The following is a 25,112-nucleotide window of genomic DNA, read 5'->3' as shown; positions in this document are numbered from 1 at the left end:
TTTATTATGGGTTAGTATCTGGTCGAACCCAGCTGCTCAGCTCTGGAAGGACATGTTATCCGATTGCCTGATGCTAGACCAGGCTTATTTCATACCTTGGTTGAGTTGCATGCAAGTTCGTTTGGATCCCTTGGCATATCCTGTTGGTTTACCGAACCGAGCCGTATTCCTAAAAATGCCAAGATGGAGGTGAAGGCACTATTTAAGGACTATTGTGCAAACACGAGGCTGGAAAAAGAGCTGTCCAAACATTCAGTGTCACTTTATTATAGTCTTACATATTGATGAAGTCCCGTTATATCTATCTCTGGATTTGTCAAGATGGGACCGGTCAATTCTCTTTTCCTTCAGAGCAGGGTCAATCCATTGGTCTCTATTTTGTATACTTTTTTTGACCCAGAGGGGAACAAAGTTTCCGCCTGCCCCTGTGACAATCAATCCACATAATCATTACTGCACTTTGTTCTTTTGCAAATTGCACAGCCCAGCACAAACACGCTTTTCGATTCTCTTGTAAGAAAGCTAGGTTTCCCACTTTGTAGAACAGCTCTCCATCTACAATCCCTAAGTTCAACCTGTTTTTAGCGTCTGCTCCATTTTAAAAACAGCTATTGGGGCTAGACGAACCATGTTGGGTTAACTCGTTAGAATTTTATGTGCAAAATGGTTTAGCATACAGGGTTTGGTGAAATGATTTGGTTCAATTGTAGGGGATAGTAGGAGCGCAGAGCGGACCCTATTTGAGGATTTTGTTCTCTCCATTATTTACTTTATTTTATTTATTTGAAAAGTTTTATATAGTGCCAACTAGCCCCATGCGAGTATCAGAGCGCTTTACAAGATGAGGAGAGCTTGACATATAAAATATTCAGCATGGTAAAGGTACATACAGTGTAACAGAAACAAATAGCAAAGCAGGGGAGAGAGTTGAGGGTCTAAACCAGGCACCTGCTCATTAGCAGGAGTTTGACTTTTTTCTTGAAGGAGGTAATTGCCGTCCAATAGATTAGTAAAGCTTGCGACGTAGTCTAGGAAATGCGAAGTTGTGACGATGGTGAAATGGCATGCAGCTGAAGCGTAGACATGTTCGAAGCTGAAATGCTGTGAAGATCCTGATGCTGATAGTTACAGAATGATGCACTTGAAGAAATGTGGGCAGCAACACAGACGCAGCAAAACTACCGTCCAGGAAGTAACAATAGTAAAAAATACACGTAGAAAATCAAACTGAATAGATACATTCTTACTTCCTAGTGGAATCCAAGCTGAATGAAAAGAGTAGTCACCTGATAAAAAAGAATTTAAGATGGGGTGCTCTCAAAGCTGCACATCGCCAGTGTAGGAATGAACAATGTCCACACAGGTGTAGGATTTCAATTCCAAGTAGGTTCTTTAATGAGCACACCGCAAGCAAGTCCCACAGCTGAAGGATCCCAAAGCAACTGACGAGACTTATCACAGAAGCCCAGAACGATGACATACCAAGAATTCTTTGCATCATTAGCACACACCAAGAGAAAGAAAACCTAACGAGCATTGGCAACAGATACACATTGCAAATACCGTGAACCCAATTTGGATCACTGCACAGCTGTCCAATACGCCTCTCAATCCTAAAACCTTTTTTCTGGTCTCACTGACGTCTGCTTGTTGCACTCGTGAGCTGCAGTTCCTTTCAGTCCAGCTGCCCTATACGACGCTCTTCCCAGAGGAGCTGGTTCTGAGAGATAGGGGGTGGTCCTCCGAGATAGGGGGTGCCATTACATTGTGCTCTCAGTTTCTACAATGATTGTACCAAGGACCTTTGGATGGTCAGGCAGGCAGGATAGTCGTCTGTGTCAAGATCTGCTAAGCTTGGCTTAGAAGAAGAAGCATCTCACTGACAGACTGAGGGCTCCTTCCTGTCCGCCAAGGCTGCTATGACTGCGTTAGCACACGGACTGCCTGTCCATGATCTCTCTTAGGCTGCTACGTGGCTTCAGTGCGCATCTTCAATCAGCACTATTGCCTTGACAGTCCAGGCAGTTGGGATGGGCATTTTGCCTGTTCAGTCAAGATGGACTTCTTGGTCTGACCCAGTCTACAGACCCACCACCGGGAAGGGGTACTGCTTCGTTAAAGCTCTTTCTGTTGAATACTCTATCTGACCGCAGATTCCTCACCGACCTGTGGTAAATAAATAATTAATTACCGGTTCTATTTTTCAGGATACTCATATAAACAGATAGCTCAATAAATAAGAGTTAAGATTCGAGGTAGCTGGAGTTTACAGGCTTTAATCAGGCATAAAGGACAGGAACAGGACAGCCTGTACGGGAATAGGATGGCAGCTGCCGGGGACAGGAATAGGAATAATGCGCTTGGACAACTTTCAGTAACAGTTTACAGTATATATATCAACACAAATGCATTACATTCAATACAGTAGGCGTAGCAGTAGGCGTGGTTCGTAGCAGTCGCGAAAGATAAGGGTAAAATGATGTAACAAGAAGGCGTGTACAGGGCGTATACATAGACATGTGATGTAAACGTAACAGAATATGTCATAAACGGGGCGGAAACATGGAGGGGGCTACCTGAGCAGCTGGGACCTCTAACCTAGTGGTGCGCGCAAATGGGCAATGACGTGTTACCAGGGAGAACTGGGGGCTATGACTTCTACGCTAGAAGAGGAGACTAAAGTCTGGAGTGTCAGAGCGACATGTACCCAGGCATATCTAGTATCTGTTGTTTAGAGTACACGTTGATAGAATCCAAAAGTTATCAGGGCAAAGGCTAATAGACTTTAAGACTGGTGCGTGCATAATTCTATATGTATTGTGTGTGCGAGGAATATTCTATGAATATTAATACAGTATTTCTCTGGCATGGAGACGTAAAGGCTAGACTATGACGGAAACTATTGATGCGATTCAGTAGCTTAGGAATGCAGAGAAGGAGGGTTGAACTGATAACTGGAAACATAACATATTCTTGGCAGACTGGGAGGCAGAGCCAGGCCGGGCCGGGCACTGCGTGGCATGAAGTAAGCGAAGGGTCAGGGATACAGGTGGGGGCTGTATCGCTCCTCGGAGAGGGTTCAGGAGACAGGAGCTGAATCTGAGTCCGGGCCCTTTTGAGGCCTAGAAACGGGGACAATTCAATGAATTTAACGTGCACACTGTAAAATGTGGCAACGCAGGTTTACATAGGCCTGATATTCGTGGTTTTCACGAAGACTGGAAACTGGCATACTAGAGATGGACACAACTGTAATTGCGTCTTTAATCGATCAGAGGGGAATACATGCATATCGATCATGCACATATAACATAATATGGGGAACACGTAGGCACATATAACATGGCAAAATTTTACTTTTCCACATTCCCTCCTTGTGCCCTACGTTTCCATCAGGAAACATCTATATTCATGATACCATCTATCATTTCATATAGCATCATTTGCTCGTCTCGAATTGTCTTGGAACGGGATCTAGGACTAGGACTAGGAATACAAGAGGTAGCACAAATGCCGCAAATCGCAGGGCCACATTGTATACAGAGGCAGCAACTGAATATAATCATTACTGCAATACCTAGTAATGACAATACTTTCCATCCCCAGGCAGATATAATACTCCAGAGCCAACCGGACCATGTCCAGGTGCCTGGATTCTGGTGTAACTGATGAGCAATTTTATGAAGTCTGGTTATAGCTGAATAAACAGACGGCGCGTTATTAGGAATGAAAATGCAACAACTAGATCCGATGACTCTACATGCTCCTCCTCTATCGGCCAGTATGACGTCAAGAACGAGACGATTTTGGAGCACGACAAATCTCATAGCAGATTGCTCTTCAGTTAAGTTACCTAGAGCAGAAGTAGTCTCATTCACTACTGCTTCAAGGGTTCTGGTTAACCTACGTATTAACTTACTATTCTGGACAGGGCCTATAAAGAAGAAGAAACCTTTATTAAAGTCTTGATATTGTTCTAGAGTAGTTTCAGTTTGATCGACAATTGGGGACTCGATCTCCCTTCTAGGTCTGACGTGTACTAGATGTGTGTTTCTGTGATAATCAGATGGGGCTAGAAAAACTGGTGGCAGTAGGAAGGCAATGTAACATGTTCCCTCCCAATCGAGGGGCAGGCGAACATATGCGGTCTGACCACAAACAAAATAAGAATGACGTGAGGCTTTGAAAATAGATTTCCCACTGTCACTATACTCGATAGTAGTAGTACAATCACTATGTCCCACATGTGCGGAACCATTCTTTTTGACACATAATTCCCCCTTGACTGGTAGTACTGAAATAGCAGGCAAATCTGGAGTAGTATCGGACTGAACATTCAGGACCATGAAATTCGAAGAATAATTACCTAAATCATATACTTCATTTTCTAGATCTAACCCTGTTCTATGGGAGAGACCTTGCTTGTCTGGAAAACATGTTCTATTCAGAAGGGACATATCATTGGAGGATGACGTTAAAGTGGACCATGCTCCACACGAACCATTATGTGAAAACGGATAAGGAAAAAGTGGCAGAACTCCCTTCGGTGTCTGGAAAGGGGGGAGTCGACCACACACCCAACAATTAGTGGCATTGCTGGTCTGGTGTGAATAGTGTAACATTCTGATGAATGTGTTATTGCGCATAGCAAGACGATAGGATAGCTCGTGAGGAGGCAGATCACTAAATGTGTGCTCTACTGTAGCATTATAAAACTTATTTACATGTGAACTTGGAAAACATAAATGTAATGCATAACTTGTGCAGGTAACCATTAAACTTAGAAACAATAGGAAACTTAGAAAAACGATACATCTTATAGAGTTTTGACTAACTCTCTCACTATGGGGGTCTATCTCATACATGTCAGAAACCTGTCTAACCGTTTCACCCGAGAGGGACTTAGACAATTAAACTGGCTGACTTATTTTACTAGACCGGAGCTTCAATTTATACTCCTGTTGCGGAGTTTTCTCTAACAGGGGAACTTTAAGTTCGGAATCAAGTTCAGAGTCTGTTTTTAGGCAGTCTTTAGTAATGGAACAGTCCTTAGCAAAAGATTTTTCACGAAGTCCATGGAATTTTTTGACGTGGGACAGGTGGACCCATCCTTTCCTGCCCTCTAGCTTCACGGCGGTCCTTGTTGTTAACAAGACGAGACGGGGCTCCTTCCAACGGGGCTCCAGCGGACTCGAACGATCAAAATTCCGCACCAACACCAGGTTTCCTGGAATGACTTCATGTGGTTTCACCTCGGTGTTGTCTGGAAATGCAGCGGCAACCTGTGAACGACAAGAGTGTAGGGCAGACATCAAGGAAGCTAGGTAATCTGTCAGCATATTACTGGAAACATCTGTAATACTGCGGGGTCTAGGTGTACCCCACATGTTTGGGGGGCGGCCGAATACGACTTCATACGGGGACAGACCTGATCTGGAATGTGCAACCATCCGCATATAGAATAAGGCTACTGGCAGGGCAACTAGCCAGTCTACACCTTTCTCTTTACATGTCTTGGCAATACGGATTTTCAAGGTCTGATTATGTCTCTCTACGAGACCGGCTGCTTCAGGATGGCGCACACAATGGAACTTCCACTGGTACCCTAACAGAAGGGAAACTTGTTTCATAAGTTCAGATGAGAATGGCTGGCCGTGGTCGCTGCTGTGTAATCTGGAACTGGATATGCTTCTGTCCACCTGGACAAAGCGCATACAACTACGAGGACATACTTGAAACCTCGACATCGCTCCATCTGAATATAATCCATCTGGAGGACTTCAAAAGGGTGGTCAGGAGGTTGGAATCCACCTTGTTCCACCGGGACACTTTTACCTGGATTGAACTGGCAACATATCATACAGGTACGGACTTTCTGCTTGGCTGCAGCTCGTAAGTGCTTGTTGAACCAAAGGTTCTGAATACTGTCTAACATAGCTTTTTCTCCTAAATGTGCTGGACTATGTGCGGTATTAATAATGACTTGAACCATAGAGTCGGGGGGAAACCATGTGGCTTTTCCCTTCGTCAACCATCCTTGATCTGTCTGGACTCCTCCTTGTTCGGACCATTTCTTGATTTCCTCGGGAGTAGCATGTAACTGTATGTCTGACATCTTGTGTAGGGTCCTTGACTGTTATACAAATAGTCTGATCTGGATTGAATGTCTGTGTTGTGTTAACTGGAATGTCTAGAGTCTGAGCTGTAAGCTTAGCTGTTCGATCTGCTGGATCGTTACCTTGGGAAATGATGTCAGTAACTTTCGTATGTGCCTTGCACTTCATGATAGCGATAGCTGTCGGTAAATGTATTGCATCTAACAGAGCTTGAATGAGGAGACCATGCTGAATCTTGGTTCCATGAGAAGTCATGAAACCTCTTTCCTGCCAGAGCACTCCAAAGTCATGTACGACTCCGAATGCATAACGTGAATCTGTATATATATTTACTTTCAGGTTCTTAGCACATATGCAGGCTTGGGTCAGAGCGACTAGCTCTGCTGCTTGAGCAGACAGGGTGTCAATACGGTGTGTTTCTATAACTTCAGTTTCAGTAGTCACTGCATACGCGGCTACTAGTTCTCCTGTACTTGTTCTCATACATGAACCATCCACATAGAGTGTCAGGTCGGGGTTAGGTAATGCAATGTCTGTCAGGTCTTGTCTTGGCTTTGTCATAGTGTTAACAACTTCCACACAGTCATGTGTGGCAGGATTTGAAGTAACTGACGGTAACAGTGTGGCTGGATTTAGAATGTTGCAGCGTCTGATTTCTATGTGTGGCTGGAACAGTGTCAGTTCATAACCTGTTAAACGTGCAATGGTCAAGTGCTGAGTCTGTGTTCGGTTTAAAAGAACTTCCACGGAGTGTGGAACTTGTACTGTCAGGGAGTGTCCTAACACTATGGAATCACTTTGTCTGATTGCTAGAGCTGTGGCTGCAACTGACTTGAGGCACGCAGGCAGAGCCTGGGCTACTGGATCTAATGTGCTCGAGAAATAAGCACAGGGCTTGTACTGTCCGGCTTGATCTTGTGTGAGAACAGATAATGCAGTACCATCACGTTCTGTGACAAAAAGTGTAAAAGGCTTACTGTAGTTCGGTGTGGCTAGAACGGGTGCTTGACATAAGGCTTTCTTTAATTCATTGAAAACAAGTGTATGTTCCTGGGTCCAAGGGAGGACAGTCGATACGGCTGCCTCCTGTGTCGTTAACTGTATCAGTGGCTTGGCTAGAAATGCATACTGAGGAATCCATTGTCTGCAATAAGAAGTGAGGCCAATAAAAGCTCGTACCTCCTTCTGTGTCTTGGGCTGTGGAAGACTCGCTATTAACTGGATACGGTCTGGTGTCAACTGCCTACCCCACTTGGACAGTAAGTGGCCTAAGTAGATCACTTGCTGGACACAGAATTGTAATTTGGAAGGGGACACCTTGTGCCCCTGCTCGGCCAGGAAATACAGAACCGTAAGTGACGCACGCTCGCAGTCACACTCAGAACGGGCTGTGATCAGTAGATCATCGACATACTGGAGCAGGGCAGTGTCAGTTGGCATGTGAATATTGTCTAGTTGTCTTTTAAGTGCTTGACTGTAAATACTAGGACTTTCTGTGAAACCTTGAGGAGCTTGTGTGAATTTATAGCTCCTTCCATTTAAACAAAAACCAAAAAGGTACTGGCTGTCTGGATGAATCGGGACACTGAAAAATGCATTCTTGAGGTCGATAACAGTAAAAAATGTAGCTTCAGAATCAATGGCTGTCAATAGAGAAGAAATATCTGGGACTACTGGATACTGGGGTATGATACATTTATTAAGCTCTCGAAGGTCAATCACTAATCGATATACTGGAGGTGCATTGGGATCAGTACGTTTCAGAACCGGAATGATAGGAGAATTACATACATTGGAGTCAGTTTCTACAACCACTCCTTGAGCAATGAGCTCGTCTATAATTTTGGATAAGGCTACTACAGCCTCAGGTGGCAATCTGTACTGTCTGATTCGTGGCAAAACTATACCTTGTTTGAGAGTCACACGATGGGGTGTGATGTGCATACATCCTACATCAGTTGGACCTTGCGCCCATAAATGCTGTGGAACATTCAGTAATCTTGGATCAAAATCACGTAATACATAGTGACCTTTAAAGTCACGTAAAAACAATCGGATTCCTTCTGGGGAGCAGCAAATTACTGCACCTAATACTTTTAACGTTTTAATGCCTAACAAATTTTCTGGACATGACTTCGTAAGTAACAAATCAGTAGTTCGGGACAATGGACCAACTTCTAGGGAAACTGGCTTCGAAATTTCATTAACAATAGGCTTTCCTGAAAATCCAAGGGAAACATTTTTAGAGCCTGAGAGCGGAGCCCCTGGAACCTCGTCATGACTGATAGTAGTCCTACTTGCCCCTGTATCAATCAGAAACTTTCTGTCTTTCCCCAATACTTGACTGTGTACATAGGGACCCTCTTGATCTACAGGTATCTCGATGAGAGGCAAGCCTACCTCCCTCTCTAGGCTGTTTCATGAATACTGTTTATACTCTGGATACTCAGACTGTGCATACTGGTACATTTGCTGTGTAACATGATGTGTTGCAGCGATAGGCTGCGATGCTGGAACTGTCTGTTGTGCATTCTGTGGTGACTGAGAAGTCTGTGAAACTTGTTCTTGTCTAGGCGGACGTGGTCTTTCTTTAGTCTTACCAGTAGCTATGTTGTGTTTCAGAACTGCACACTCGTTTATAAAATGACCTGGCTGTTTACAATAATTGCAAGTCCCTTTAACGGGAGCTGCAGGATGACTGGCTTGATTCGGACCCCTCTTCTGACTGTCTTGTGGAACAGATTGTGCAACTAATACTTTCATTTTCGTGTCTTTCATACGTCTCCTTTCGTGTTCTTGCTCTTCCCTGATTCTATTCTGGTGATACTGGAGCATCTGGAGCATTTGTGACGGGGTATTAGCTTGCCAACTACTTTCGACTTTCAAAACTCGATTTTTAACTTGTGGACTTGAATTCTCGACTAGTTTAGTAACAAAAAGATGAGGGTACGACTCGCTACTTGTCTTCAAACCACTGTTAATAATAAAACATTTTTCAAATCTAGAATAAAAATCACTAGTGTCTTCATCCTGTTTCTGTTTACATGCTGAGATTGCATCCCAATCTTCCTTTTTCGTGGCTAGTAACCTTGGCAAAACTTGTATCAATAACTCGGGCAATTCTTTACATTTGTCCCCAAGACCAGTACCTGGTATTCGTATTTTATCTTCAGCTTCTAGAGCTGTCCAATCAATCTTTTTCTCTCCCACCTCCCATTCCTTTTCCTTGAGTTTCTCATATACCCCTGCGGGCAACAGGACCTTTAACATTTTAATAATATCAGGATACGTGTATTCTCCCATACGGAGCATGTCTTTTAATTCACGGTGGAACCCTGCTGGATCTTTGTCGTGACAGGGAATGAACTTTTTCATCTCTAAGAGTTCCATCTTTGTGATAGGGGTGTAAACAAATACTCGTTGCATTTCACCACCCGCTGTCCTAACTGGGTGTACTTCTCGTAGCGGATGCTGTCTATCTATGTAAAATGATTTACTTTCTGGAGGTGAGACATGAACAAAATGCGGATTCAGAAACGTTCTATATTTGTGGCGCTGTTCTAGAATGATACTAATTAAATCGGTACCTAGACCTCTCCATCTATATTGGAGTAACTCGTTCAGAACATCATGTAACGGACCTGGATCAGAATGTTGTCCCTCATACAGTGTAATGAGGTGCTGGATCATATACATACCCACCAGTCGCTGCTCGGCTGGGGGCAGTTTCAGAAACATTTGTGCCACTATTTCGTCTGGAAAAGTGGTAGAATCAGTAGTCCATCGGACTGCTGATCGGGCTAGTTCTTGTTCATGCATGGTACTAAGTTCACTGTAACCGATTCGTGATTTCAGAATGTGATCGGTAGCTTGAAATACTTGCTCAAGAGAACCTTGTTCTGGTGCTGGAGGAGGAAAAACTTTCTTGTGTTCTAGGCGTGAATGTCGGTCGGGAAGTCTAGTACTACCTACATACGCTATTCTGGTGGGATTCTCGTCGTCTACCTCTTCAGTAGAAGAGTTGTCTTCTTTCTCACTTACTTGTGCTGCTTTTCGTTTCTCGTGTAACTTTATTATTTCCCTACGGATCTTCTTGTACATACTGTCTATACAGTTCTGTGTCTTGTGTCTTCCCTCGGCTATATGATCACTCCATCTTGTCAGGACTTTCATTTCGGTCGAATCTTTAGTTGGATAATCTTGTTCCCTTATTAAACAATTAATTAGAAACTTTAATAGCATGAGCTGAGTCTCGGCTTTCCTTTGAGACATGGCTTCGCCAATACTTTCTGGATCTACTCCTGTACGGATGAAACGATATATTCTGTCTAGATATTCTTTCATATTCGGTAGGGTGTCCAAATACTCGGTCACCCGTCTTACACGCAATGAATATATAACCATATCATTATCCCCTGGGACTGGATCATAACGGCATTCGGTGAGAGCTCGCTTGATATCTGCAACTGACTGATGTTTAGGCGAACGCTGTAACGCTCGGGCATGTAGCTCGAGTAATGTCACACGTTTGTGTTGAGGCGGGGTTCCAGGAGGACTTCCCCCCGAGGCCCCTAAACTAGAATCGTCGGTGGGTACTGTACGGGCTGGCAGAGTGACTGATGTAGCGGGTACTTGTACTGCGGGCTGGACCGGGGGTACCGTAACAGGTGCTGCAACGGGTGCCCCGGTGGCTGGAGGAACAGGAATTACATTATTTACGGGAGCTGGCGGAACAGGATTTGCATATTCTGGGACTGTGTCGTCCAAATAGGACGAGAGAAAAATATCAGCTGCGGTCGGTTTATGACGTAGCTTAATCGGAACTAATGACGGCGGAAAATTACATGGTGCTTCCGGGGTTGCTTTCGGCAAGCCCTCGGCAAGAAGAGGATACATACCCTTAATAAGAGCAGTTCTCTGTCTGTCTGACTGTTCGGCTTTAACTCGTTCACCTATTTCGATTAATTCCCTTTCTTGGGCTCTTTCTGAGGATTCCCTACTTAATTCTGTCTTTCTGATTTCTTTTTCTGTTCTTTTATGAGATTCTTTGCGCCATAACTCGATGGCATCTTTCTGGGACTGTCTGGATTTCTTTTTCCATAATGCTTCTTCTACTCGCATGATACACTCGGCATCCCATGTACCTGACACGGGCCATCTATATTTCTCTTCTAATTCCTTGGTGTACTCCACCCATAAGTCTAGATATAATATGGCACTTATGCCATGCTTATGGTACAAAAAATGACCTGGACTGTCCCTAGGCGGGACAGGAACTGCTTCTTCTAGCAGACCTTTTCTGGTTCTTAACTGACGTAATTTCGAGAACAAAGGCATAATTTAGGCTGGAGTCTGGACACAATACAATACACAATAAACACAATAATAACTGAAAAACGAATCACTCATACCACGACATTGAAAACACATGAAATAACATTTAGAATAACAGTTCGGACAAAATACTACATGGTATACTGAGAACAGAACACATGAATTTCTCGAGAACAGAACTTACTAGAATTTACTAGATGCACTGCTAAAACAGTACGAAACTTACCGGTCCCATAAAGAGACACGTCAGGACCCGCATCCACCTAGGTGGACACTTCGTGTTGGATCTGTGTACCCAAACCCACGGACCAGAGACAAATTACTTGACCCTGTCTAGATACTACCCCAGCAACGGTACTCACCGGGCAGCAAGAACGGAAGGCCTCGGACTGGACTGGACTGCTACGACGACGGACTGACGAACTTCGGACTTCAGTTACAGGTGGGCCTCCGGATACCTCGGACCTTGGACTCTCGGCTTGGGCTCTGGTCGGGACTCGCCGCGTTCCTCCACCGCCTCGTCTGGATGCTGGACCGCAACCTCCGTCTCCTCCGTGGGCCTGAGGGATACTTGAAGCAGAAATATCTGCACGTGCACGGTATGGTTCCGTCACGGCTGCAGAGGATCAGGGGGCCTGCGTGGCTTCTCCGGCGCGTGGGGAAAGGGCAAGTCCCTATTCGGGCGCCATTATGTGGTAAATAAATAATTAATTACCGGTTCTATTTTTCAGGATACTCATATAAACAGATAGCTCAATAAATAAGAGTTAAGATTCGAGGTAGCTGGAGTTTACAGGCTTTAATCAGGCATAAAGGACAGGAACAGGACAGCCTGTACGGGAATAGGATGGCAGCTGCCGGGGACAGGAATAGGAATAATGCGCTTGGACAACTTTCAGTAACAGTTTACAGTATATATATCAACACAAATGCATTACATTCAATACAGTAGGCGTAGCAGTAGTCGTGGTTCGTAGCAGTCGTGAAAGATAAGGGTAAAATGATGTAACAAGAAGGCGTGTACAGGGCGTATACATAGACATGTGATGTAAACGTAACAGAATATGTCATAAACGGGGCGGAAACATGGAGGGGGCTACCTGAGCAGCTGGGACCTCTAACCTAGTGGTGCGCGCAAATGGGCAATGACGTGTTACCAGGGAGAACTGGGGGCTATGACTTCTACGCTAGAAGAGGAGACTAAAGTCTGGAGTGTCAGAGCGACATGTACCCAGGCATATCTAGTATCTGTTGTTTAGAGTACACGTTGATAGAATCCAAAAGTTATCAGGGCAAAGGCTAATAGACTTTAAGACTGGTGCGTGCATAATTCTATATGTATTGTGTGTGCGAGGAATATTCTATGAATATTAATACAGTATTTCTCTGGCATGGAGACGTAAAGGCTAGACTATGACGGAAACTATTGATGCGATTCAGTAGCTTAGGAATGCAGAGAAGGAGGGTTGAACTGATAACTGGAAACATAACATATTCTTGGCAGACTGGGAGGCAGAGCCAGGCCGGGCCGGGCACTGCGTGGCATGAAGTAAGCGAAGGGTCAGGGATACAGGTGGGGGCTGTATCGCTCCTCGGAGAGGGTTCAGGAGACAGGAGCTGAATCTGAGTCTGGGCCCTTTTGAGGCCTAGAAACGGGGACAATTCAATGAATTTAACGTGCACACTGTAAAATGTGGCAACGCAGGTTTACATAGGCCTGATATTCGTTGTTTTCACGAAGACTGGAAACTGGCATACTAGAGATGGACACAACTGTAATTGCGTCTTTAATCGATCAGAGGGGAATACATGCATATCGATCATGCACATATAACATAATATGGGGAACACGTAGGCACATATAACATGGCAAAATTTTACTTTTCCACAGACCGACCCACCCACCTCCTCTCCTCAAATCCAGTATGTGATAATAATAAAATTATTTGCCCCCTTTTTGACTGCTGCCTTTGGTTCTAGACCAGCCCTGGGTGCTGCCCTTTTCCTCTCAGACATCCAGGGATTTTTCAACCTCCCTTATGACCAATTTCAGAATTGGTCGTCAGCTAATTGTTCCAAGGAGAGTACTTGGTGCCTTCAGCACACATGGACTTTCACCTTCTGCTGACTATTGAAAAATGAGGGTTATGTTGATTCAGGTATTTCATGTTTTTGTTATGAGCCACTTTCACAGCGTTAGAGCTCTTATCCTGGCGAGGCACGGTGCATGGCACAGACTCCCTTTTGAATCCGTGCATCCAGGGTCTTTGATGCCTCCAGTATTCACGGGGTTCGTTCGTTGATTGGGCACTTGGGAGGAAGGTGTGGTAGGATGCGATGCGATGGTGGCAGATTCAGAGTCGCTTTCAGCGTCCTTGGTGGATGTGAACTGGTGTTCAGAGGGTGAGCAATGTCAACTGATCTGTGACTATTGTGGGACTGTGGGAGGTTGATGCATCAGGTGAGGGTGTCTGCGTATGGATGACGTGACGACAGTGGTCGAAGGTGAGTAGGAGGATGAAGGGAGTGTCCTCATTTTTGAATGTATAACTAAGCGATTCGATTCTGGGGCTCATTCTAGAGTGATATGTGATGGATGTGACCCGTTTGTTGTAAGATTAATATTGAATAGTGTCAAAAATGTAATTGGATCACTAGGGACACAATACCAAATACAAGGAAACAAAAAAAAGCAGCAGAAGGAAACAATCAGATCACTAGTGACACAAGCTGAATCTGGTCACCAGTAACACAAGAAAAATGAAGTAAACTGAACTAGGTCGCGCAGTACATGCGCTGTAATCTCAGCAACACAAACACAAGGTACACAGCTGACCTATTTCTCCCTAATTTTTGTAGCAAAACTGTGACAAGTATGACTATTGCAGGATCCATTAATGCCAAAATGCTGGTTGTTGGACTTGGCCCTCTTGGCAGGGTCATCCCTTAACTTTTTGCCTTCCTCCAATATCCTCTCTGACCTGTTTTTGGTGGTTTAATGACTCTAAGCACTTTACCACTGCTGACCAGTGCTAAAATGCATATGCTCTCCCCATGAAAAGTGTATACATTGATTGATTTCCATGATTGGCTTATTTGGTTTACTGTCAGTCCCCAGTAAAGTGCACCAGGAGTGCCAGGGCTTGTAAATACAAATGCTGCTGGTGGGCCTGCAGCACTGGTTGTGCCACCCACAGAAGCGGCCTAGTAAAATGTGTCTAAGGTCTGCCATTGCACAACCTGCGTGCAGTCTGGTACGGTCATGCTGGCTGGGCAAGTGCACCCACTTGCCAGCCCCTAAACCTTCCCTTTACTTCATGTGAGTAAGCATAAGGTAGGACAAGCCCTGATGTGTGTGGCATGTCCTAATAGGGAATTACAGCCATTTTAGTTTTTCACTATTGTAAGGGTACCTGTTCTCATAGGCCAGAATGGGCTGCTGGAATTATTACACTCTATAATCCCAGCAGGCTCAGGGAACATGGTAGAAAGTCAAGTTTAGTATGCCTGAACTCCGAATAATAAAATACTTATTTTAGTAAAGTTTATTTTAATTTACTGTGTTTGCAAATGCTACTTTTAGAAAGTTAGTATTTGCTTGCCTGATCATTTCAGCCCGCCTCTGCTAGGATGTGTATCTGCTGTCTGGTTTCTGTGAATGACAGGGCTGTGGGATTCCAGGAGACCGTCTGGGCTGCCATGTGGTGAATAGAGGGATTACCCCCAGGATGGGTGGGAGGAGTGCCCCTTGACTCTGAATAGGGCGGTGCTCTGCCACCACAATGCTGGCTCCACCTCCTGCGGAGCGTCTGATGTCTCTGCCCTGCACCCTGAAAGAAACAGCAAGAGTCTCCAAAACAAAGTGCTCCAAAAATGGGTTGAACCAGGCTCAGGCCCCCTGGCCTGCAAGAACAAAGTATTTTGAGTATAAAGGTAGGAGCCCTGCTTCTAAACATTAGATCCTGTTTTGACCTCGAAGAACCTCTGCCCAACTAGAAGGACCAGGAGAAGCTGGAGGAGGAAGACTGTCCCTGACCTGGGTGACTGTCCTGCAGTTGGTGCCATGCTGAAGGAAGGAGAGGAAAAGACCAGAAAGGACTTTGAAGACTTGTGCCTGAAACAATCTCCAAGGGCTTGATATCGAGCTAGCCCTCTGAACTGAGCCCCAGGACCATTGGCCTCATGCTACTTTCGCTCCTCGACTGCTGACTCGCTGGGATTTCCGCCTCTGCCGGAGCTGTGCCCTGTAATTGTGCCTCGCCCCCCCCCTCCTTGGGCCGCAGACGACTCATGCCTGGCCGCCCCTGCCTGCCGAGAGCCCCGCTCTGTTCGAGCCGCTCTCCTCATGCTTTCCGGGGCCGCCCGCATCTCGTCTGCCTCGTTCGCTCAGAGCGGCCTGGGCGCATCGCACCCCTCCCGCAGGAATTCCCTGCGAGTGCTACCTCGAACCGGACGGCGCGTACTTTGAAGACGTATGCCGCTGCCCCGCTCCGTATCCTTGACCTTCGCCGGGCCGCGCCACACGCTCAAGGCCTCTCGGTACACTGAGTACTGAACCCTGTGCCGTGCCAGCCCCGCCTTTCCCAAATCAGCCCCGTCGACCCGAAGGTACGCCAGCCTCCACCGGCATACAGAAGAAGTACGCCTCGTTGGCTTGACAGACGCCTCGCCCCGTGAGCCGCACACCGCCCCGGCCGCACGCACCTCTCCTCATCGCCCCGCTCGTTCGCTTCGCTCCTAGAGGCAACACGGAACCGGACGCCTACGCGGAGAACCGCCGGCCTCGTCCCAGGCCCGCCCTCACCTGGCCACACCTGAACGCCGCGAACAAGCTCGACAACAAGGTACTGTGACACGCGAACTCGATCGCGAGTTCGCATCGGATCCAGGGTCGCAACGTTTGTTTTCCCTGCCGTCCTACACGTATAAACGGGGCGCCTCACCAGCGCGAAGCTTGCAAAGACCCACAGTTCACCTTGTTGCCAAACACTGAAGAACTTTTGCATTATTAGATATCGTGGCCTCATTTAACAACATTACAATGGTCTTGTAAGTAAGCCTGCATATGAAGTATATTTTTACATAAAGCCTACGTATTTTTCTGCATAAATTACGCCTGGTGTCCATTTGTGGTGGGTCATTTATGTTACTGTATATGGTCATAAATGCTTAACTGACTTAACGCCCTGAGGATTAGCCTTGTCTGCTCGCACCACGCAACCTAAAGGGTGAGCAGGGGTTATTCTTAAGGAGTAGTTCCCTTGCCCTGACTAGAGAAGAGGGTCCCTGTTTGTCACAAGTGTATACCTGTGCCAACCAGAGACCCCCAATTCTAACACTGATGTTGCCGAATACCAAGGGATTCCTGAACTTGATTCCACCTCGTACCTCTATCGTCTACCCTCTTACACTTCCTGTCTCTGTGTCTCTTGCAAGATCTTTCTCACCCCTTTGTTTTCCTTTTGTCACTGTCTTACTGTCTTTCACTTTCTCCTTTATCGTTTTTCTGCCTTTCACGCTTTTGCTGTAAGTCACAATCTGATGCCAAATCCCAGTAACTAAAGCTGGATGCTGGTACCCACCATTTACAACAATTGGTACAAATTAAGCGCTAAACAGTTCACACGTCTTAAGCACCAAATATAGTCGCCTCCTGCCTTTGTGTAATAGTGCCTGAAGGTACTAAAACACACAGTGATTTGGTGTTGGCGCAAACCTTTTTTTAATAATCTTACGTGTCATTACTGTCCTTGAATATAGTGTTGTTTCGGTGTGATTGTTGCGGGATTTGCAAGGCTGCCACCTGCAGCTTGTTTTCTCTTTATGCTCTTCTTCTTTGTCCTTTTATTAAGACACTTTGTCTCTTGGTTAAGAAAATGCCTTCAGCCAGAGGATCTGTAGAACTGCTGCGGAGCTTCGATGAATCACTAGATCACCGACTGATTAATCTATATATTTATAAGAAGTCAAGTGATCGTTGTTGGAGGGGTTTTGGATGGGTGTGAGGAATAGTGAAGTAAGGGCATTCATGAAGTTGTTTGGTGCATTATTGTTGGTGCGCTGATGTTCATGGGTGCCATGGTAACGTGTTGGTTGGTAGAAATTGTGCTGGGAGAAAGATCTCTTTGTAAAGTGGTGTGTGTGTTCTCTTTGCAGGAGATCAGCCGGAAGGTCTACAAAGGAATGCTGGACGTTCTGAAATGTACAGTGTCTAGTCTGGAACAGTCTTACAGTAACGCCGGCCTCGGTGGCATGGCCAGCGTATTCAGCCTGCTGGAGATTGCATACACTCACTACTATAACAAAGGTGAGACTTCCACATCAGCAGGTGAAGATTCGTTTAAATATTGGCTCATGCACTCTTTCTATTGTTGGGTCTCACACGGCCTTTGAACATCCTGGACCTGGTCAGATGCTGGTCCTCTACCTTCACTGTCCTGGAGGCTCTCTTCTCTGTTCTCTGACAGCTTCTCCTTTACATTTCTTTATGGATACTTTTCCCTGTCCTGTGATCTTGACTGGGGCCTTATGTATTATGGTCCTGGAATATCAAGTACTAAATTGTGCTGCAGAAATATTGTAACAAATGTAGTGACAGCCAAAATATCGACACGGTTAGTGACAAGAAGGCACAGCACATGATGGTCAAGTAGTAAAAGAAGGTTAATTAGAGCGTGCTCGAGTGCACCTATCCACTTTCCTCTCTAGATGCAACTGTACCCTCTGTTCAAACTGCTTCTGCTCCAACCCAGGTTCACAAAGAACATGACATTTTTAGTGAAGCCAATAGACAAATGCGACTTTCACACTCTGTAATGAAACACTGCTTGAGGCTACAGGAATAGGCATGTTTAAAAGTTATTGTGATATCTCCTGCCCACAACAATCTGTCTAATCTTTTAGTGCCATATCCCTCAGGTAATGTCAAAGCAGCATCCTGGTTGGCATGTTTATTAATCAAAGTTAGACCATGAAACAGGGAGATGAACCTTTAGGCAAAATGCTGAAATTAATCCCCACAAGATAAAAATACACAATTAATTATTGCTAAACGAGATAAAATCTGACTAATTCACAGGACGTATAAGAACGTCCTTCTGTTGCATCAAGAGGAATACATGAATTCCTATTCATACCCGACCACAAAATCAGACAGCCTATGAGGTACATGGCATGGTTCGGACATGTCCTTTGGGTACTTTGTCATCATTATCCTTCGTCAATTTTCTCTACTTTGTTCTTCACTTACACTACAATGTACTTCATTAGCACCACCCTAGGTTAGCATCTGTACATTTCACATTTCTCCTCCCTGTAATGCTACAGAATTGCTATTGACTGATCAATTGATTTTGGCCCTTGCCTCTACGATTCTCCTTTTTCTGTTAGTTACATCTTCTCTCTACACATACCAGATTTAAATGATTTGTGTTCACCGCTGATTGCCTTTTCATGTCTTATAGGATAATCTTCTTGACCATCCTTAACATTTTTTAACCATCCTCCAGACAAACATTTTCTATTCTACACCTTACCATCAAATAAGGGACATTCCTTGGTACATTGCTTCATATAAGAAAATAAATACAAGGAATAACCCCTGTGGAGAAGTGTAGAGTATTTCTGTAGCTCTAGGACCTCTTCTGCAGCTCATCCAAATCCGAACGTTCCACAGTGCCATGTGCAAGCAGTCACCTAATATTCACCCATCATTCTATTGAAACGTTCAACTAACCCATTCTCACGTGGATTGTAAAAAGCTGTCTTGTAATGTTTCACCTCAAACTCTCTCAAGTAATACTGCATTTCATCAGAAAATAACTGCAAACCATTGTCGGCAATAGATAATTCCAAGCACTCTCTTCTTGTGAAAACTGTTATGAGGAACTCCTCAATGCTCTTAGGTTTTATCTCTTTGAGAAATTTCACCAGACTCCATTTGGACTAATATTCCATAATAACGAGCACAAATCTACCTACCAAACCACTTAAAAAAATAATACAAATGCCCAATCATGCTTTCTGCCGTTCTCTATGCAGATGTTCAGTTGGCATTAGAGGAGACTGTGACTTACCATTGAGCTTTTAAGTCCTCACAAGAGCTGCAATACATCTAACAATTCCAGGCCATCTGAAATCATCCGCAGCCCTTCTTTTCTTAACCAACATTCCTCCTTGACTTTTGTGCAGTACCTTTGATTTGTAGTTCCTGAGGTACTCAGAGAGAATAACAATCAGACCTCCTCAAAATCTCATCCTGCTCTGACAACTCGACCAATATCATATCCTCCAGGAAGGTCTTGATATCTGTGGATGTTCAGCCATGTGCCCTTATGCCTTGTGTTTCTATGTAATCATCCTCTTGTAACTTCTTTTGCATTCAACTTTGTCTATAGCACGCACACAAGACACTGCCGTGGTCCTCACCAGTAACCTATAAAGACAATTCACCTTCACTTTTTTACCATCTAGCAGATATTTCACAACACATGTGGATTCCTGTAGGTACCAATAACATTTAGCTTACCTTGGCGTAGGTCTAGCTGATCCTTTTGTAGTAAACTCATCGATCAAGGGCTTGTGATCTGACCAAATTTCTAACACCCTCCACCAAATAAATGTTTTAAAATGCTGTCCCTGCCAGCAAGAGGCCACCGCTTCCTTCTCTGCGACTGTATAAGACCATTCTGAATGCCTCTAAATGTTTGCGGAACAAGCACCGCTACCCTCTGTCTAAATTGTTTAATCTGAATTATAAGAAACATCCAGGCCATAGGCATTTGCATCTGTGCCCTTAAATGTTGTTTCTGGGGTCATTTGTTTTCAAAACTACCATTTGAGCAGTGTTCTTTTTAACACTTTAATAACCATACTCGCACTCCTCAGACCAAGTACAGACTACATTATTGTTCAACAGATTCCTCAGTTGTCTTATCTAGAAATGAAAACGAATTGTGCATATATTTCGGCCATTTACATGTCCTCTTCTCACGTAAATCCTTGAATTTGCAACAAGCAGCCAGCATTCATAAACCTGAAAAATACTATTCCACTCTTTCAGCAAGAAGGTGTGCCCTCAAAAAGGACCGAAGTCTTTCATTGCAGTGGTCCTTTTTTCTCTACGTTCGATCAAGTGCTCTCATAGCTGGGCCATCTCCATCTGCAGTTTCTTCTAAATCTATTTCATCCTCCTTATATGTTCCACTCTGGAAGGTATTGACAACTTCTTAGGTACTTTCCTCTCTTCAACCTTTAAATTCTATTTCCACAAAGCCATTTTTCATTTAGGCGTTCTTATTTCTCCACCCACCACTTCCCAAAAAAGGCTAAATCTCTCCTCCAGTTCTTCTTGTTCATGCTGGTTTCTTTTGGACTTTGCATCAAAATTGGAACAAAGTCACTGACTCCATATTTTAATCTATGTTCTACTGACTGAGTCAAAAAAATAAAAATAATGAAAGTAGTGACTTGTAAGTAAGATTGTATTCCTCAGAATGTTAACAGTGAAACATATAAACAAAAATAGTAAAATAGGAGTAGTCCCTGCTCCAGCAGAGATGTAAAATCAATTAAACTTGGATGCTAAGGTATCTGGACCAAATTACTGTAATTTCCATTGAAATGAATGGGCACTCCATGACGAGTTACCCTTGTCATTAGCATCCAAGTGGTTAACAGAGAAAGAAACTGCATAGGTAGTAGCTTCTATGCAGTCTGCAACCTTCCTGTGCACTGTAATCTTAAATCATATTTTAAGAGGAACTTACATTTTTGCAAGTTTCTTCTCTTTTCTTTTGCTCATCTGCTTATCGCAAAGTTAGTCTTAAGTGTTTTACTTTCTCTTTCGTGTAATATATTTTTTCTTCAGAAGGAAAGCTCTGGTTGCAGCAATAATGCTATTTTAAGGCAATTAGTTCCTCACAAAACAAGCTTTACAAACACAATGATGTTGACAAGACGTCTATCTGTGTTGTCTAAGAGGTCGACGACTGCTGCCTGGCTAGCTTTGCCAGAGAAACGTGTTAATTGTCCTGTCCTCAACAGCACCAGTTACCACCAGCTTAGCAGAGTGTGTTTTAGCTCCAAACACGGTTGCACCGTCCGCATTCTGCTTACCAGACAACTGCGGAAAGCCTGGATGGAAAAGCGATTGTACTCTTGCTCAGACGATTAGCCTCTAAGCACAGGGTAAATCCTGGCTATTGTTTTCATTGGCAGCCTGTGTAAGCACACCCATCAACTTTCCTTTAGCTGCAACTGTCCGATCCGTTCAAGCCTCACATTCTCTATCCAATCTTGAGCCACCCGTCCACCCCAACCACTCTTGGGCCACAGGATTCAATAGTAATCACGTATAGGTATGCGTAGATTTACTGTTCTTTACTACACATCTGCACACAGATGTACAGCTAAGAATAGTACGTCTGCAATCACTGGCCGATATTTTCGTAGCACAATATTTATTACTTGATATTCTGACATTCAATCCTGTATACTTTTGACCCGCCATGTCTTTCTACCTCGATACTGAACACTTTCTTTACATTTTCCTTCACCACCCCCCTTCTTTAAGCTCAATCCTTTTCTGGTTCTAGAATGTCTGTGCTGCGTCCCCATGTTCCTGACGATCCTTGGGGGCCTCTCTGCCTACAGGGTTTTCTTGTTTTTTGTTGGTACCTCGTTACTGCAGCCGCCCTTCCCTCCCCCTATACCCTCTCCACTCACTCTGGTGATTGGGTCTCCAGGGATAGCCCGGTTGTGGGTCATCTTTTGCTTTCTCTGTGCTGCCTCCTTTGGCTGTCCATTGTGATTGCCTCAAGCCTGTGGGACCTTGAGTGTTTTCGGGGTACCCTCTGTGTACTCTCCTGCACCTTTCCTCTCTTCTGTCGGCCCTGGTTCTTACTCTTGGCTATTCATGGTGGGTGGGTGCAGTTGTTGGCTTTGCCCCTCCGTCACCCCCACGTCCAGTCTCTGCTCTTGTTTCCTGAACCCCGACTGCTATAGGTGGGGAAGAGCCCATGGGTGGAACATTTGCGGTGGCAGTAAATGTCCTTGGTGGGTTCTTCTCAAACACGTTCATGCAGGCCTTCGTTGTGTCTCTATTCCAGAGGGGGTTGGAATTGAAGGATTCCTGATGACTTTAGATAACTCTTTCCCTTTGCCACCTGTGCCACCTTATGGTTTTAGATCATCAGAGGCTTCAGGGTCCTTAGCCAGATGATAGTGGGGAGGGCAAACTATGCCATGTACGTGGAGAATGTAGTTAGTCTTGTATCCGTAAGCACGTCTTATCTGCCTTCATGATGGTCTGCAGGTTCTGCCAGGGTGCAGTCGGGGCTTAAAAAAGGTCTGGAGCCTCATTCGGATTTAGAGTTGAAGTGCCAAGTCGATTAAATGTAATGTCGTACACGAATTTCTGGTTGTATCTTTATTCTACTATGTTTCTCAGTTACTTATATTTATTAATAATACTGTCTCTTTCTTCCTGTCTGCCCGTCCCTATTCCTGTTTCTGATCCTCTGTCCCATACTGTTCTCTCACATACACTTTTCTTCCTTTCCGTATTCACTTTCTTTAATTTTTCATCCTTTCAATTTATGGATATTCTATTCTGCAATTTTATCTCTGTGCATTCCCGACTCTCTTCCTCTGCCCATTCTTGCCCTTTCCTGCTCTGTTAATTCTTTTTTGTCTCTCACTCTTGCATTTTTGCCTGTCTCACTTTCATTTCTGTATTCCATGCTTTGCTTTCTCCATTCTCCCCATGCCTCCTCTGCTACCTTTTCAATGTCTTCCTATTTACTGTTTCATACACCCATTCCCTTCATTTTCCCTTCTGCTTCCTTTCTCTTAATCATACACTACCTTTCTTCCTTCCTCTTGTTTCTGTCCCTCCTTTTTTTCTTTCTTTCAAGAACCTGAAAAAAAGAGGCGCAGTCCAACTGACGGAGCCACCACCCCGGTGGGCTGGGAGCCCGGCTACCCTATAAGGGCCGAGTCCAAACCCATTGCCCATCTGCCAGTCCCTCAGCTGGCCCCGCGGCTTGCAGGCCCTCCAGGGAGAGGGTCAAGACAGTTTGACACCCGGAGTCTAAAGGAGGAGAATTTTGTAGCTTCCATTGGTGTGTATTGTGGCACTGCTGGGGTGTTGGTGTGGGGTCCCTTAGTGGTCTTGCCCTTTTCACACCATGTAAGACATCTTTACTGAAGCTGTGCACCAACCATTGCTGCTGAGGTCTATTTGCAATGCCACCGTGCTCGGTATAAGGCTGGAGGGGCACCATCCCACTCTACCCGATGCTTCATTGTCCTGCAGCACAGTAGGCCACGGAATTCTACACCTCTCTCCAATACATGCACTGCCGTGTTCTCCAGCATGATGCAATTCATGCTGACACATGCTTTTTGATATATTCCATCTATCAGGAGTAGCAGTGAACATTCTTGTAAGAATCGGAACTTGTTTTAGTCTGATTTCATGTGCAGTTAATGAATTTGGTTTCATTAGTGGCTGCGATTACCAGAAGCCATGTTCAATCTTAGTTTTACTTTGGCCCCCTGACAGGAGCCGGATCCTGTCAGTGGGTCCATGATTGCTTCTGGTGCTTTTCAGTGGCTTAGGAACGAGGCTTGTGTTCATCTTGTGGTTTGTTTTCTTTCTTTCTAGTGTTTTTCCAGAACAATTTGCCTTCTGACTCTTCCTTTTTATGTAGGATATACAATGAGATCAGGCAGGTATACATTGTGAATGGTGGGCCTGTAAGACCACAGAACCAAAGACTGAGGGAATGCTTCAAGTAAAAAGAAAAGGGGGAGCAGGCCCAAGGATAAGAGAGTTGGACACAGATTACACTGGGGAGGTTGGTAGGGGAGCTGCTGTAGCATGTGTGCGTGTAAATAATGGTTTAAGAGTTGAAAATGGAGATTTTTCTTGGGGTGTGATGCTGGAAAGAAATGGGCAGGAGCGATGAGTTTGCGGGTACTCTAGATTGAAACGCTGGACGTGTGAGGGATGGACACAGATGTTTGGGGACCTGGGCAAGAGCAGAGTTCCAAAAAATGTGCTTGTGTCTATTCTGGACACACTCCTGTGGAGGGTAGTCTCAGGTTGTTGTCAGAGTTCATAGTTTAAAAGATGGAAACAAAGGTAGTCACCGTAAATAGGCTCTTAGCAAGTCTACAAACTTGGCAGCATGCGGTTTGTAAGGACAGATTTAATGATTCTCTCTGAATAGAATGGAAGTGGCACAGGCGATGAGTTTTGAGATCTTTTTGAGCGATGGGTATACTTCTGATGGGGTGGGTGCAGTGTTTTGGTGCAGAAGATGCTGTAAGTGGAAATCTCGTAGGAGGCAGCACCGGATAGCTTTATTGTGTAGATATTTGGTTAATGTTCATGTTATTTGGTAGATTCCATTGTGCTTCTCAGAGTAAATGAACCCATTGAACACTTCAACACATCCTTCTTTTTTTATGTTGGTCCTTTCAAACTTTCAGGTGGAATCATCATGATTTTAGAAATCACAAGTTCTGTTCCTTGCAGAATGACAAATTGAAATCCAACAGTTTACATTGCAGCTGACCAATGATCACCCTCGCGCTTGAAAGTGGCTCTGAATGCTTTGCTTTCGAGGTCCGTTCAGTCCATGTGGGCCAGGGTCA

General features: G+C 44.7%; 1 protein-coding gene across 11 annotated transcripts in view; it reads left to right on the top strand.

Moving 5' to 3' along the window:
• MADD (MAP kinase activating death domain) overlaps positions 1-25,112 on the top strand; it is an 853,817-nt gene that overhangs the window by 318,558 nt on the left and 510,147 nt on the right. For 6 of the 11 annotated variants that reach the window (XM_078684455.1, XM_078684454.1, XM_078684456.1 and 3 more), the window contains 2 exons: positions 17,607-17,757; positions 23,366-23,572. In XM_078684455.1, coding sequence (XP_078540581.1) covers positions 17,607-17,757; positions 23,366-23,572 — 358 coding nt within the window. The remainder of the gene's footprint in view (positions 1-17,606; positions 17,758-23,365; positions 23,573-25,112) is intronic. The other 5 variants (XM_078684462.1, XM_078684460.1, XM_078684461.1 and 2 more) reach the window with 1 other exon arrangement.

This window comes from Lissotriton helveticus, chromosome 3_2, assembly GCF_964261635.1.
Source record: "Lissotriton helveticus chromosome 3_2, aLisHel1.1, whole genome shotgun sequence".
NCBI lineage: Eukaryota > Metazoa > Chordata > Amphibia > Caudata > Salamandridae > Lissotriton > Lissotriton helveticus.
Note: the sequence above shows the minus strand (reverse complement) of the source record. Positions and strands in the feature narration are given on the sequence as shown.